At 34.9% G+C, this 14,378-nt stretch overlaps 1 protein-coding gene across 2 annotated transcripts; it reads right to left on the bottom strand.

The window, feature by feature from the left end:
- Window positions 1-241: 241 nt before the first annotated feature.
- LOC122721566 (probable serine/threonine-protein kinase At1g54610) lies at window positions 242-13,226 on the bottom strand. Of its 2 annotated transcripts, XM_043949605.1 has the most exons (15): window positions 12,828-13,226; window positions 4,804-5,088; window positions 4,350-4,667; window positions 3,590-3,817; window positions 3,138-3,235; window positions 2,666-2,759; window positions 2,093-2,392; window positions 1,839-1,994; window positions 1,591-1,671; window positions 1,386-1,505; window positions 1,128-1,294; window positions 935-1,043; window positions 799-858; window positions 627-721; window positions 242-528 (listed from the first exon to the last, which is right to left on the bottom strand). In XM_043949605.1, exons 1-15 carry the CDS (start codon window positions 13,209-13,211, stop codon window positions 411-413), a joined length of 2,613 nt encoding a protein of 870 aa, XP_043805540.1. In that variant the 5' UTR covers window positions 13,212-13,226; the 3' UTR covers window positions 242-410. The 2 variants fall into 2 exon arrangements, with proteins under 2 accessions (XP_043805540.1, XP_043805541.1); XM_043949606.1 differs by lacking the exon at window positions 799-858.
- Window positions 13,227-14,378: the final 1,152 nt, after the last annotated feature.

The raw sequence follows: 14,378 nt of genomic DNA on the forward strand, positions 1-14,378 counted from the left end.
TGCACACATTCTTTTACTGCCATAAGAAATTTGGGATGAATTGTTTCCACTTTGAGACAATTACAAGATACAGAAAGAGTTGGTTTGTTTCTTGAATCCGTGATAAACTGATTAAATGCAAGTTTTTCTCAAATCACGTGTACAAGAGAAATGATTTATTTTAGCTTCTGGAAGATGCTGCAAAATTTTCAGGTGCAAGTTTGACACGTGGATAAAAATGACTTGATCGCGGAGCAGGATATTTGAGGAATAAATTGACCAAGAATTTTCTTCATTAATGAACAGAAAGTTGAGCCTACAACTTTTATATTCCAATAACATTCGCTGCAAAACTGTTGTAGCAGCACAACAGTTCTTGAAGAAGGTTCAAGAGTTCTTGGACAGCAGCCTGTCCATCAACAGCAGCAGGATCACCTCATACATGAAGCGGGGCTGGAAACTGCATTATTTATCATCATCCTCTGCCTTTCTTTTCTTCGAAGCACCCGCAAATTTGGTGACTTTGCTTTTGTGGTTTCCCTGGAAGATCTGATACACACATACAAGAAAAAAAAATCATACTTCAGTTATACAACAGAAGATGGTAGAAAAAAGTATGACGGTTTATAAAAATTTAGTTTTCTTACTTCTTGGGGCAGAATGGATGGTCAAAGCTTGGCACAGGCCTTGCATGAGGAACCATTGTTCTCCTTAATTGTTTTAGTGCCTTCTCTTCCTCTATCTGCAATTAACAAGTTACTACATTATCACAAGCCAGGAAATTAGCAAGAAATTACAAACATCTGTTCTTTCCCATACCATTCTTGCAGCTTCACTTTCCTCCCTGTATCTCTTGTATAATTGTTCTTTCACCTTCAACTGAATGAACCATATTGTTGGAATGCCACACTTTTCACTAAATCCGTTTTCAAAAATTAAAAAGGATGAAATTTACCTTGTGATGAAATTTTGCCCTATCCACAGCCCTGTTATCTGTATGGAGACTAAATTGGTCAACTTGTGTAACGGGTTTCCGCACTTTCTCTGGTAGTGGAATTGGGTCCCTGCAAAATACCAGAAGTGGAAATCAGAAAAGGATGGATGATTTTATATATGCCTGAGAAGTTTGAATCCTTCAATGTGCTTACTCTTTTATGACTGGCTGTGCTTTGAATATCCTCATATTGGCCTCTTCTTTCTCAAGCCTCTGTCTTTCTTCCACTTCCCTTTGCATTTCCTCCTCGTGTCTCACTAGACTCTCCAACTGGAAAGGTTCTGGTTTTGTGCATGGTTTTGGCTCTGGTTTAGGAGGAACCTGCATACAAAGTTGCCTTCCTATTACGATCATTCCCATGAATGCTTGCACCTAAAGTGAGACAAGCATGTTAATGAACGTTTGCACATACCACGCGGTAGTCGGTAGTGTAAGGATATGGATTAGCCTTTGGAATCCTGGCCCTTTCCTCCTCCACCCGCTTCAGGATAAGGTCCAGTACAAATTTCCTATCCTTTTTAGCCCCCCTTTCCTGAGAGAAACAGAAAATAAGTAAATCCAAATTGTCCCGTATTGCTAAAAGCTTTTCACTCTACGACCACAGGAAAGAGTAATACCTCAGTGTGGAGATGGAATGGATTTGGTAGTGTGTTTCTTGGAACTGGATTGGCAATGTGAGGTTCCGAGTTTAATGAAAGCTGAAAAAGGAAGATATGATATGATGAGAATATGTCGCCGTAAAATTCTAGGGCTTTAAGAAGTTGCACTTCCTTGTCAAACATATCAGCAACAATGTGTTAAGCTTTTTTAGTGTCGTAAAATAGTAAACTAAATCTCAACATCCATTGAGAACATGAATTTTTACCTTCTTATTCAAAGGCCTGGCCTTAAATTTAGGGATCTTTTCAAGTTCCTCTTTTTCAAGCTCAAGAGAACTTTTCACCTTTGGAGGTCGGGCTCTCAAAGTAGTGTGAAGAAGAGGAGTTTTAGGTTCAGTAAGATGAGGCTTCCAGTGATTATTCTGTTAAGAAATTGGAAAAGTGAAAGAGCAAGTAAATGTGAATGAGTCTGCTTGGACAAAGAATGATAACCACATTTCGGTTATGGATGTTCCCAAACCTGATGGGACACCTCTGTTGAAACGAATGTTCTTCCTCCTTCTAGCTTCTGCCGTTTGGTTCTGGTTGACAACACAGTACTAGGATTGTTACCATCCTTTCCGGCCTTTGTCCAGCCTGTCCCCTGGACCAATGGGCCAGAGTGCGAAACTTTCTTATGTTGATTCTCTGGGAAATCTCTTCTCCCTTCTTTTGCAGCTTGAGTTTGTTTAGAAGGATCAACCAGAAAACCAGAAACAGTTTGCCCCTTGTGAGAGTTGAATACTTCACCTCTGCTATTTGCATTTGGATGTCGTCTTTCCTGTTAATATAAAGCAAAATGTCATTTCTTGAAAAGAACTTAAGAAGTGAAAAGGCCTTCAAATGAAACAAAGAATTAAAGAGAGAGAAGCAAATATGAAATAAGATATGAAGAAAAACTAGCATACTCCTTATACATGAACATAATCCATGATTATGTTGCAAATTTTTAAAGAATATTGATAACTAGAACATTGCACCTTTGTTTAACCAGGATCTGGACCCATGATAAAACATACAAAACTTTTTTTTTTTTTGTTTTTTTGCGATTTACCTGCATCAATGTTGCTATTCTGGGATTCGCATTTGATGCTAGAGCAGCACTAGATTCATGTGGTCCATTCCCCTTGAGTCCAATTGCTCCTTGCCTATGAAAATTAATGAACATGTTAAAACAGTACGTGCCACTTTTCCCATAGAAAGTAAATCTCCCTATGAAGCAACTAGAATTGTGTAGCACTCAATGAGGAACTTCATTACCACTCAAAAAAGAACCAACTAAAGCATATAATCAAATGCAAAATGTTTTATTGCAGACTAAGAAAACCAGCGAAATAAAACAAAAATAGTATTTCATGGAACATATGAATTCCAGTTCTTCGATATTTCTCCACTCCCGGTTTTGATTGTACTATTGTGCAAAATACAGCAGCAAATTCACTCCCCATTTTCCGTGTCTTATCATGCCACAAGACAGAACATAATTCATTCTAGTTAAGAAATGAAAACCAACCAAAAAGATTTACCTTCTAGCTTCATCCCGCAATTTAGCATCAATTTCTTTGCTGGGAGGATATTTGGGCAAACTTGAAGGATCGCAAGCAAATGGTTTTGATCTGAAGAACTGTTTTAGAGAGAGAGAAAGGTCAATAAACAAAATCCCACAGAATGAGGAAATGTACAAGTAGTTATTCATTCAAACATCAGAAAGCAAGTTAGAAATTAATACTTACGAGAATGATTAAAAACTAAACAATAGAGATCATCTTTTTTTTTTGTCCCTAAAGGATTACATAGGGAAGAGCAGCTCAGAGATTAAATTGACAACTAAAGGTGAGCAAGTTAAGTGTCAGTGATGTGGCTTTGTTCAAAAGACACAGTCTCAATCTCTAAAAGAAGAAAAGCTATTGGGAAGGGCCAAAAGAAAGTGAAGTCTCAAGAGAAATTCATTAAAATCTAAATATTAAGTTGCGCATACCTTGTCCCTAAGAGCAAAAGCTGCAGTTCCACGGTTGGCTGGATCCATGGAAAGCAAGGTCTCCATGAGTCCAAGTGCAGGAGTGGGTAAGTCTTTAAATGTTTCTGCAACACATCGTCTGTATGGTCGTTGAGGCTTGATTACAGATGAATGAGGTAACTTCAAATTTCTCCAATAATCCTCAGAGGGTGAACCACAGAGCTTAAAAATCTTATGCAGTTGCTCCACCTACGTGCCAAGACAATTTAAATTATGGTTAACATACTGGATTTTGCCCAAAATTTATAGCATTTCATGATATAGAACATAATAAATAAGCACACAGGCCAAGCATGTAATTTATAATTTCTTGGAACAAAACCATCGTTAACATTTAAACAAGGCCTGGAACCAGCATAGGGGCATATCAGGCTCCCATGTGAACTGTGAACAGAAGTAGGTTCATTGTGAAAAAAAAAAAATTTCTGGTAACTGCATTTTGAAAATTCATAGACTCATTATTGGATATCTCTTATGATAACAAATGAAAAAAGTTTAAGCAATGAACAAACCCATCTTACATTTACATAACTCTAGATTTTTTTATAGAAACCACTATCCACACTTCTATTTATTCTGTTTGTTTTCTTACGTGTTGAAGGCAGCAATATTATTTGCAATTATTAGAATTTTCCCTGGAATTCACTGCATAATAACAATTACATCCTACTGGTTGTAAACAACATCAATAAAAAAGAAAACAGAATCATAAACAAGATACCTCAGTTCTTCCAGGCAAAATAGGTTTGCCATCGTACAGTTCGCCAAGAATGCAACCAGTGCTCCATAAATCTATAGCAACTCCATAGCGAGTGGCTCCAAGTAAAAGTTCTGGAGCTCTATACCAAAGGGTCACCACACGGCTTGTCAACTGAGCACTACTTTTAGGATCAAAGAAACTTGCTAAACCAAAATCCGCAATTTTCAAGATTCCTTTGTCATCAATAAGAAGATTTGAACCCTTAATATCACGATGCAGAACGCCGTGACTATGGCAATGATCAAGTCCACTTAATAGTTGCTGCATGTAGCATTTGATCTAACAGAAAAAAGAGTACAGACATAAGTATTTAAGATACATATGCTTATCAACCAAATAAGGTTTGCATTCAGATATATATCTAATTCACATTCATACAGAAGCCAGAGAGAAATATAAAACATGACAAGAGTACCTGTGGTTCTGTGAACTTAATGCCAGGAAGCGATGCAAGTCCAGTAAGATCATGTTCTATGTACTCGAAGACCAGGTACAAACTGGAAGATGTCTGAGATGTTATCAAGCCTTCCAATTTAATTATATTGGGATGATCCAGCCTACGCAAAATATGAATTTCACGGGCCATGAATTTGACACTATCTGGATCACTATTATCAAACCGAACCTTTTTTATAGCTACAATTTTATCATTAGTGACATCACGGGCCTTGTAAACATTGCTGTAAGTTCCTTGGCCAATCTGCAAGAATAAGATGCCCGTCATACTGACATCAAAAACAAAAAGCAAGGAAATCAATACAAATATGTACAGGCATAAATGACAGAAGAAAGTTGCTCCCCATCCCCACCTCCAAAGTGTGGAATTTCACAAAATGTTAGCTCCAATGTGGAATAAATTTTAATACTGAAAATTTACTGCCAATCTCTATGATAAAGAGGTCCAAAGGCGCCGGCATACATGGAATAAAGGTTTGAATAAAACGAAGAAGAAGAAAAATAAAGGTTTGAATAAAATGAATGCTTATATTATTTTCTTAATGTTTTTCACTTGATACAGAAATGAGCTCTAGCCTAAGTTTAAATAAACTAGGCTTGCAACAAATATTCAAAACGTAAGGCAATAATCACGGACTGCAACTGACTATATTTACGTAAGCTAGCTAATTACTCAAAGAACCCTTATCACTAAATCATCCAAATATATTTACAGAAAAAAAATACTCTAGCCTCAACTAACCAACCTTATTACTCCAGGGGAATAAAACTAATCAACCTTATCACTCCACCTTATCACATCACTCCACCTTATCACTCCACAACATATTCGTTATTATCCCCCCTCAAACTATGGCGAGGTTGAAGACATAGTTTGGTACGAAATTGAGCGAGGCGAGCTTTAGTCATGATCTTTGTAAATATATCAGCAAGTTGATGAAATGTCGAAACATGTTTAGTCACAAGAGCTCCTTGAGCAACACGCTCCCTTACATAATGATAGTCGAGTTCTATGTGTTTACTACGAGCATGAAACACTGGTTTTACAGTCAAATACAAAGCACTAAGATTATCGCCATAGAGAACTGGAGTTCGAGAAATAGGAATATGAAGGTCTGCCAGAATATAACTTAACCAAGTAAGCTCAGCAGCGGTATGCGCCATAGCCCGATATTCAGCCTCAGTACTGGACCGGGCCACAGTTGATTGTTTTTTGGCACACCAAGAGATTATATTAGAACCAAGAAATGTGCAGTAGCCAGTGGTAGAACGCCTAGTAGTTGGACAACCTGCCCAATCTGCATCTGAAAAAGCACATAAATCAAGTGAAGTATTTGCGGTAAGTGATAAACCAAAATGAATAGTCCCTTTCAAATATCGTAAAATGCGACGAACACATTTAAAATGTGCCATAGTTGGAGAATGCATAAATTGAGAAACGAAATTAACACTGTAAGAAAGATCTGGTCGAGTTAAAGTTAGATATTGCAAGGCACCAACAAGCCCGCGAAAAAAACTCGGATCAGCTACTGGAGTGTCATCTGACGTCAAATCCAACTTTTGAGCCATAGGCGTCGGCATGGGCTGACAATCTGTCATGAGAGCACGTTCTAAAATTGTATAGGCATAGTGTGTTTGAGATAGATGCATGCCGTCAGCCATAGTTTGAACCTCAATGCCCAAAAAATGATGAAGAGGTCCAAGATCTTTCATGGAAAACTCAGAACCGAGAACCTGTATAAATGATTGAACAAGAGCTAGAGAGGAACCAGTGAGCAGCATATCATCAACATAAACTAATAAAACTAAAATCCCAGCAGATGAATGCAAAACAAAAAGTGACGGATCAGCAAGACTACAAAAAAAACCATAATTAATAAGAAAGGTACTAAGCCTATCAAACCAAGCGCGAGGCGCTTGTTTCAATCCATACAGAGCCCGTTGCAATTTACAAACATATGAAGGCTTGTTAGAATCTAACATACCTGGAGGTTGCTCCATAAAAATATCTTCAGCAATATAACCGTGCAAGAACGCATTTTTAACATCTAATTGACGAACCGGCCAATGTTTAATCAAAGCAATAGACAATATTAACCGAATAGTACCAGGCTTAATCACAGGAGAAAAAGTTTCAGTATAGTCAATTCCATCAAGTTGATGAAAACCCTTTGCTACAAGTCGGGCTTTAAGACGATCTAAAGAACCATCAGGTTTTAATTTTGCCTTAAAGACCCATTTACATCCTATGACATGCAAAGCAGCTGTTCTAGGAACTAAAACCCAAGTATTATTACGAAGCAAGGCATTATATTCTTCTAACATAGCATTTTTCCAACCAGAATGAGCTAACGCAGTTTTAACATTTTTTGGTTCCCTTGGAATTGTAGGAGAAATAGAAACAGCCAAGGCATATTTAGGATTTGGTTTCACAATACCTGACTTAGACCTTGTAGTCATTTGATGACCTAATGGATTTGGTTGCTCTATAGCCTGCACAGGTACTGCTGGCGCTTCCACTAAATGCACATCTACTGCTAATTGTTGTTCAGCGGAACCACTTGCTACTGATTGTTCAACAGCATGTTCATTTATTTCTGGATGCTCATCAACATATAGAGGAGCCGTCTGAAGCGCATCTACCGTCAAACTTTCTGCTGGTTGCTCTACTGTATGTAACAGAGGTGCTGGGTGCTCATCAGCGTGTAAAAAATCACCTGGAAGGACATCAACAACCTGAGCTGCTGCTGGTTGTTCTGCTGTGTGTAACGAAGCTGCTGGCAGCTTATTTCTAGGCAAAAAAACAGTTGGTAATGATGTTTGTCCTTGCCCCAACACTGAATCTGCTGCCTCAGTGTCAACTACTACAGTTGGCTCAGTTAAATCTTCATGTGCAGGTCCTGCAGCTGTAAAAATAGAATCATGGACAGCCTCATCAATATCAACATTTCTGACGTGGCTTTGTGAAGAGTTTCCTGCAACAAAAGGACTAGACTGAGTAATGTGTGACGCTACAACAATTGAATTTAGAGACTCCGAATTTTCAGCAGCTAATAAAGAAGATGAAGATATTAGTTCTTCACTCTCTACTGCTGCCGCTTGTAAAGGCAACACACCTCCTTGCTCAGGCTGTAACAGAGCAGAATCAGAAGATAAAACATTATTAATGGAAGTACTCATAACACCAGTAATAACATCCGCATTTAAACTATCTAACCATGGATTCATAACTTCAAAAGCATGTGCAACATTAGAAGACAATGATTTGAAGGGAAAAACAGCTTCATCAAAACTAACATGCCGGGAAATTATAAATTTTTTGGTTCGTGGATTAAAACATTTATAGCCCTTGTGTTTTTCACTATAGCCAACAAACACACAAAGACACGACTTAGGATCAAATTTATTACGTTTGCTATCCCAAATATATGGAAAACACTTAGAACCAAACACACGCAAAGAGGTATAATCAAAATTAATACCATTCAGCATAAAAAATGGAGTTTCATTATGTAAAACAGAAGTAGGTAACCTGTTAAGAAGAAAAACTGCAGTTTGAAAAGCCTCAACCCACATACACAGAGGCATATGACTATGGTACATCATGGTCATACCTAATTCGCGTATTACACGGTGACGTCGTTCAACAGCGCCCATCTGTTCTGGTGTGTGAGGACAAGAAACCTGATGTTTAATGCCAGTTGCAAGAAAATGAGATGACAATTTTGTATTAACAAATTCTCCACCTCCGTCAGAATGAAAGATTTTAATTTGTTTCCCAAACTGTCTAAGAACAAAATTCTCAAAAGCTACATAAGCAATAAAGAAATCAGATTTTTTCTTTAAAGGAATAAGCCATGAATATTTCGAAAAATCATCTACCAAACAAGCATAATATTTAAACCTTGCAAAAGACACAACTGGTGCAGGCCCCCACAAGTCACAATGAATTTTATCAAAAATGGCAGAACTAGAATGATCTGAAGTACAAAAAGGAAGCTTACTTAGTTTGCCTAACTGACAACTATCACAAAGAAACTTTGAACGCAAAGAACCAGTTACATCAATTAACTTTTTATTAAACAAAATAGAAACAGCAGAAGCTTGAGGATGCCCAAGACGTTGATGCCAAACAGCTGCTGTACCAGTCCTAAAACGATTTGAAAAATGTGCCATTGGCATCCCAGACAAGGTATACAAGTTATGCTTCCTTGGTCCGGACAGAAGAACCTGCCCCGTTTTCCGATCCTTTACATGAACAGAGACATTAGAAAATTCACAATTTATTGGATAATCATCTGTTAATTGACCAATAGACAATAAATTTTGTTTCAATTCTGGAACTAACAGAACATTAGAGACAGGTAATTGATTTTTTTGATTTATAAATGTTTCACCAACACCATCTATGGGTAAAAAAGTTCCATTACCAATTGCAATTGCATCAGAACCATAATATTTACTAACAGAATTTAATATTTGTTTGTTACCTGTCATATGATGTGAAGCACCTGAATCTGCCACCCAATCAGAATCCATGACGCCATTGTCAAGGGTAAGAGCAGCTGGAGCTTGAGGAACCTTTTCATCGGCAACTTTTGGAATCCACCAGCAGATTTTCGCAATATGCCCATCTTTTCCACAGTACTGACAAACCTCATTTTTGTAGAGTTCTCGTTCTGCAGGGGTCATGCGCCTCAGCTTACCAAAAGGGAATCGGTACTGAGAAGAGGACATCCCCTTGTCTTGATTCGGATTACGATTCTGTTGTGCCTGAAACCCTCGTCCTTGAGAATTGAACCCTGATTGACGATTTGAATTAGATCCCGACTGCCTTTGCTGGTTGCCATAAAAGGCAACGTGAGGCGCGATTTGATCGAAGGTGGAATCAGTTTGGCTTGAGAACCAACTGCGACGCTGATCATGATTTTTTAGTTGCGATACCAATTCGTTGTAGGTAGGGCGCGGTGGTTTCAACATCGTTGTTGTAAATGTTTCATACTGGGGCCCTAAACTAGTCAAAAGACAGAAAACCTTTTCTTCGTCTGGAACCGTTTTCCCAATTGCAGCAAGACTGTCGCAGACTTCCTTGAATAGCCGAAGATGCTCTGTAATTGTTTTACTCTCATCTTTCCGAAAGTAAGTCAATTGTTGGCGTAATGTGAATTCCCTCTCCTGTGAGTCCTGCGCATAGGCGTCTTTTAAAGCGCTCCATACCGCATGAACAGTATCCAGGCCGATGACAAGTCCAAGAGATTCCTCACTTAGTGTTCCACAAATCCACCCTCGAAGCAATCTGTCAGACTTTTGCCATGCCTTAAACTCATCAGAGAGCTGTGGTTGGTAATTTTCAGGAGTAGGTGTTGGAGGAGTAGCGAATTTCTGAGATGCAGGATACCCTGTCACAAGATGATCGGATAATTCCTGGCTCTCAGCTAAACTCAATACTTGTTCTCTCCATAATGGATAATTTGATTGTTTGAGTTTTAATGTAACGAAATTAGCTACATTTAATGAGATAGAAGCCATGATAACGGATTGAACCTGCTCTGATACCAAGAAGAAAATAAAGGTTTGAATAAAACGAAGAAGAAGAAAAATAAAGGTTTGAATAAAATGAATGCTTATATTATTTTCTTAATGTTTTTCACTTGATACAGAAATGAGCTCTAGCCTAAGTTTAAATAAACTAGGCTTGCAACAAATATTCAAAACGTAAGGCAATAATCACGGACTGCAACTGACTATATTTACGTAAGCTAGCTAATTACTCAAAGAACCCTTATCACTAAATCATCCAAATATATTTACAGAAAAAAAATACTCTAGCCTCAACTAACCAACCTTATTACTCCAGGGGAATAAAACTAATCAACCTTATCACTCCACCTTATCACATCACTCCACCTTATCACTCCACAACATATTCGTTATTAGATGCATCATATTATGAATTTCGGGCTTTTTGTAAATTTAGGGGTGGAAAACTTTTTATTTGTGAGTTTAGGGTTAGAATAAAAGTATTTGCGGATTTGGGGTTGGGGTGACAGGTGGCAGCCGAAAAGCTTGTTTGGCTCCCCAGGCCATTATTTTATTTTTTTATATTTTTTAAATGGTCTGGCGCCACTCACAATGGCACCAAACTATTATTTTTTTAATTTTTTTTTTAAAAAAAATGGCCTGGCGCCACTCAAAGTGGCGCCAGGCCTTAATTTCTTTTAAAAATTTTTTTAATTATTAAAATATTATAATTATATTAATTAATATATTATTTTTATATTATATTTTTATTATAATAATATTTTATAATATATTTTAATATATTTTTATAATAATATTATAATTAAATAATATTGAATTAATATATTAATAAAAATAATATTGAATTAATATATTAATAAAAATAATATATTAATATATATTATAAAAATAATAATATATTGAATTAATATATTAAATAATATTGAATTAATATATTAATAATAATAATATTGAATTAATATATTAATAAAAATAATATATTAATATATATTATAAAAATAACAATATATTGAATTAATATATTAAATAATATTGAATTAATATATTAATAATAATAATATTGAATTAATATATTATAATTAAATAATATTGAATTAATATAATAATAAAAATAATAATATATTAATATAATATTGAATTAATATTGAATTAATAAAAATAATATATTAATATAATATTGAATTAATATTGAATTAATATAATAATAAAAATAATAATAATATATTATAATTAAATAATATTGAATTAATATATTAATAAAAATAATATTGAATTAATATATTAATAAAAATAATATTGAATTAATATATTAATAAAAATAATATATTAATATATATTATAAAATAATAATATATATTAATAATATATTAATAAAAATAATATTATAATTAAATAATATTGAATTAATATATTAATAAAAATATTGAATTAATATATTAATTAATATAATATTATAAAATATTATAAAAATATATTAAAATTAATAAAATATATTATAAAATATTATTATAATAAAATATAATATAAAAATAATATATTAATTAATATAATTATAATATTTTAATAATTAAAAAAATTTTTAAAAAAATTAAGGCCTGGCGCCACTCAAAGTGGCGCCAGGCTATTTTTTTTAAAAAAAAATTATAAAAATAATGGTCTAGCGTCATTGTGAGTGGCGCCAGACCATTTAAAAAAAATAAAATAATAAAATAATGGCCTGGCGCCACTTAAAGTGGTGCCAGGCTCTGACGCCTGTCAAACAGGCGCCAAACAAGCTTTTCGGCTGCCACCTGTCACCCTAACCCCAAATCTGCAAATACTTTTATCCTAACCTTAAATCCACAAATAAAAAGTTTTCCACCCCTAAATTTACAAAAAGCCCATTAATTTCATGCTTAAATATTATGCGGGTATTTGTGCGAGATTAACATTAGGCATATCATAAATAGCTCATTGCTGAGCATTGAGCATTCACAAAATCCTTTTTTGGAAGTGATGATGTAAGAGCATATGTTCCCGTCCTTTTACCTGTTAAATTCTAAAATATTCTAAACATGTGTAAGTGTTCAAATTATTACAGTTTTATTATTGAAAGAGAGAGAGAGAGAGGGAGAGGAGCAGAAAACAAACATTGCCACTGAATATTCAAAATGAAGTACTTAAAAAATTCATTTGTCTGCTCCTAACTCAAGTTGGATAACTTTCAAATAGCCCAAAGAGGCCTACCGAAGAAAAAACAAAAGAAGGAAGCAGACAACAACAAAATCCTAATTACATAATGACACCTATCTGAAAAAACGCAAGAATTTTTATTTATTATCACAAACTATTAAAAGAATTTGAATAGCAGATCTATTTGATAAGCCAGAAAGATAGATATACAACAGTAATCACATATTGAAGTATACATAAATTAGGCATCAGTTAAAGAAGGGAACGTACTCTATCTAATTTCTCAAATGTATTCGCACGCCGGGGCACCCATCCCCTGATGGCTTCTCCTGCTGCTGAGGCAAGCCAAGATGGCCATCCTACAGCAATCTGCTCTGCTTCCAAACTCTTTGGCACCCTTCCCCAACCCGGATGACTACAAACTGAAACGTCACGCTTCTCTGTCTTATTTATTTCAATCTGAGGATGACTTATAACAGCAACTTCACAATTTTCTACATTCTTTCTCTCGATCTGATTCTCTATTTGTTTTTTCTCTATCTGATCATCATATAAAACATTCGAACCATTTGTTTTCTTATCCAATGACCCTTTACGCGATTGCCTCTCTTTTGGGCTGTTTGTTCTACTATCCTTAGAGGAAATGCAACCCATTTTGCTGCACTAAGAAAACAAAATCTCAAAAAGAATCCTATGTATCTGATCTTCCCTTCAAAATCAAAACTCAATAACAAAAGTTAAAACATAAGCTCAATAAGAATTCCTCCTGCCACCTCCACTGACATAAACCATAAACTTAACCAGTTTATAAACACCCAGAAGAGCAAATACTCCAAATTGAAGACCTTGAATGGAACTCTTTGAAAATTTGACTATAAGGACCACAAATTCAATGTCACCACCCAATACCCAAGTTTCAATTACGAATAAACTAACAGTAATCAAAATTAAAAAACGAAAAGACCCATTACAAATTAATGGATGACAAATACCTTGAAACCTCTACGAATTGAAATTGAGAAATACAGAGATGATTACCAGGAAAGAGCGAATTTATTTTTTGGTGCAGAATTTTTTTTATATTATTCAAATTGATTCTCATAAATTACTGAGATAGGTAAGACAATATAAATGAAAAAGAAAGCATATCACAATTTCGACTAGAAATAGTTAAGACAATATACATGAAAAAGGAAGTATATCACAATTTCGACTAGAAATAAGTAAAAAAATATAAATGAAAAAGGAAGCATATCACAATTTCGACTAGGTACGACAATATAAATGAAAAAGGAAGCATATCACAATTTCGACTAGATCAAGGGAAAGATGATTTTTTTTTTTGGATTTTGATTTTTTTTTATTATTAATAATTAAGAAGGTAAATAAGGCAAAGTTTTTTTTGATTATTTTAATTATACCACTTGAAAATTTTCCAACACGCTTTAGAGAGTTAGATACTAAATCCATATGTTTATAATATATACTATCTAAAACAATTTTTAAACACTGGTTTAGTTTAATTTTCAAATTTTAAAAGGTTATTATTTTAATAATGCCACTAGAAAAAGGACCGCAACTTTAGTCTTTTCGTTTTTTTCCAAAGATTAACCGTGCACAAAAGGACCGCAACTTTTGGATCAAATTAAAATTATGACAAGCTCATATATAAAACTACACACCCATCCATCGCCGATGTACCCCATAGGCTGATCACAAGTTATTTGGGAACATAAGAAATTGCAGTTCATGAATGTTGTGACTTTTGCCATTCCAAAAGCTCTTGGTTAATAGAAAAAAGAAACTTTTGGGTAAATGGAT

The sequence above is a fragment of the Manihot esculenta genome, chromosome 13, assembly GCF_001659605.2.
Source record: "Manihot esculenta cultivar AM560-2 chromosome 13, M.esculenta_v8, whole genome shotgun sequence".
In the NCBI taxonomy this organism is placed as follows: Eukaryota; Viridiplantae; Streptophyta; class Magnoliopsida; order Malpighiales; family Euphorbiaceae; genus Manihot; species Manihot esculenta.

Bases quoted from the DNA above. Each gene is read 5' to 3' on its own strand.
- LOC122721566 (XM_043949605.1), bottom strand. From the start codon at position 13,211: ATGGGTTGCATTTCCTCTAAGGATAGTAGAACAAACAGCCCAAAAGAG. The intron at 1,995-2,092 runs GTTTGGGAACAT...ATTTCTTAACAG, and splicing joins CAACAGAGGTGTCCCATCAG to AATAATCACTGGAAGCCTCA. The intron at 1,295-1,385 runs GTATGTGCAAAC...CTTTGTATGCAG, and splicing joins ACACTACCGACTACCGCGTG to GTTCCTCCTAAACCAGAGCC.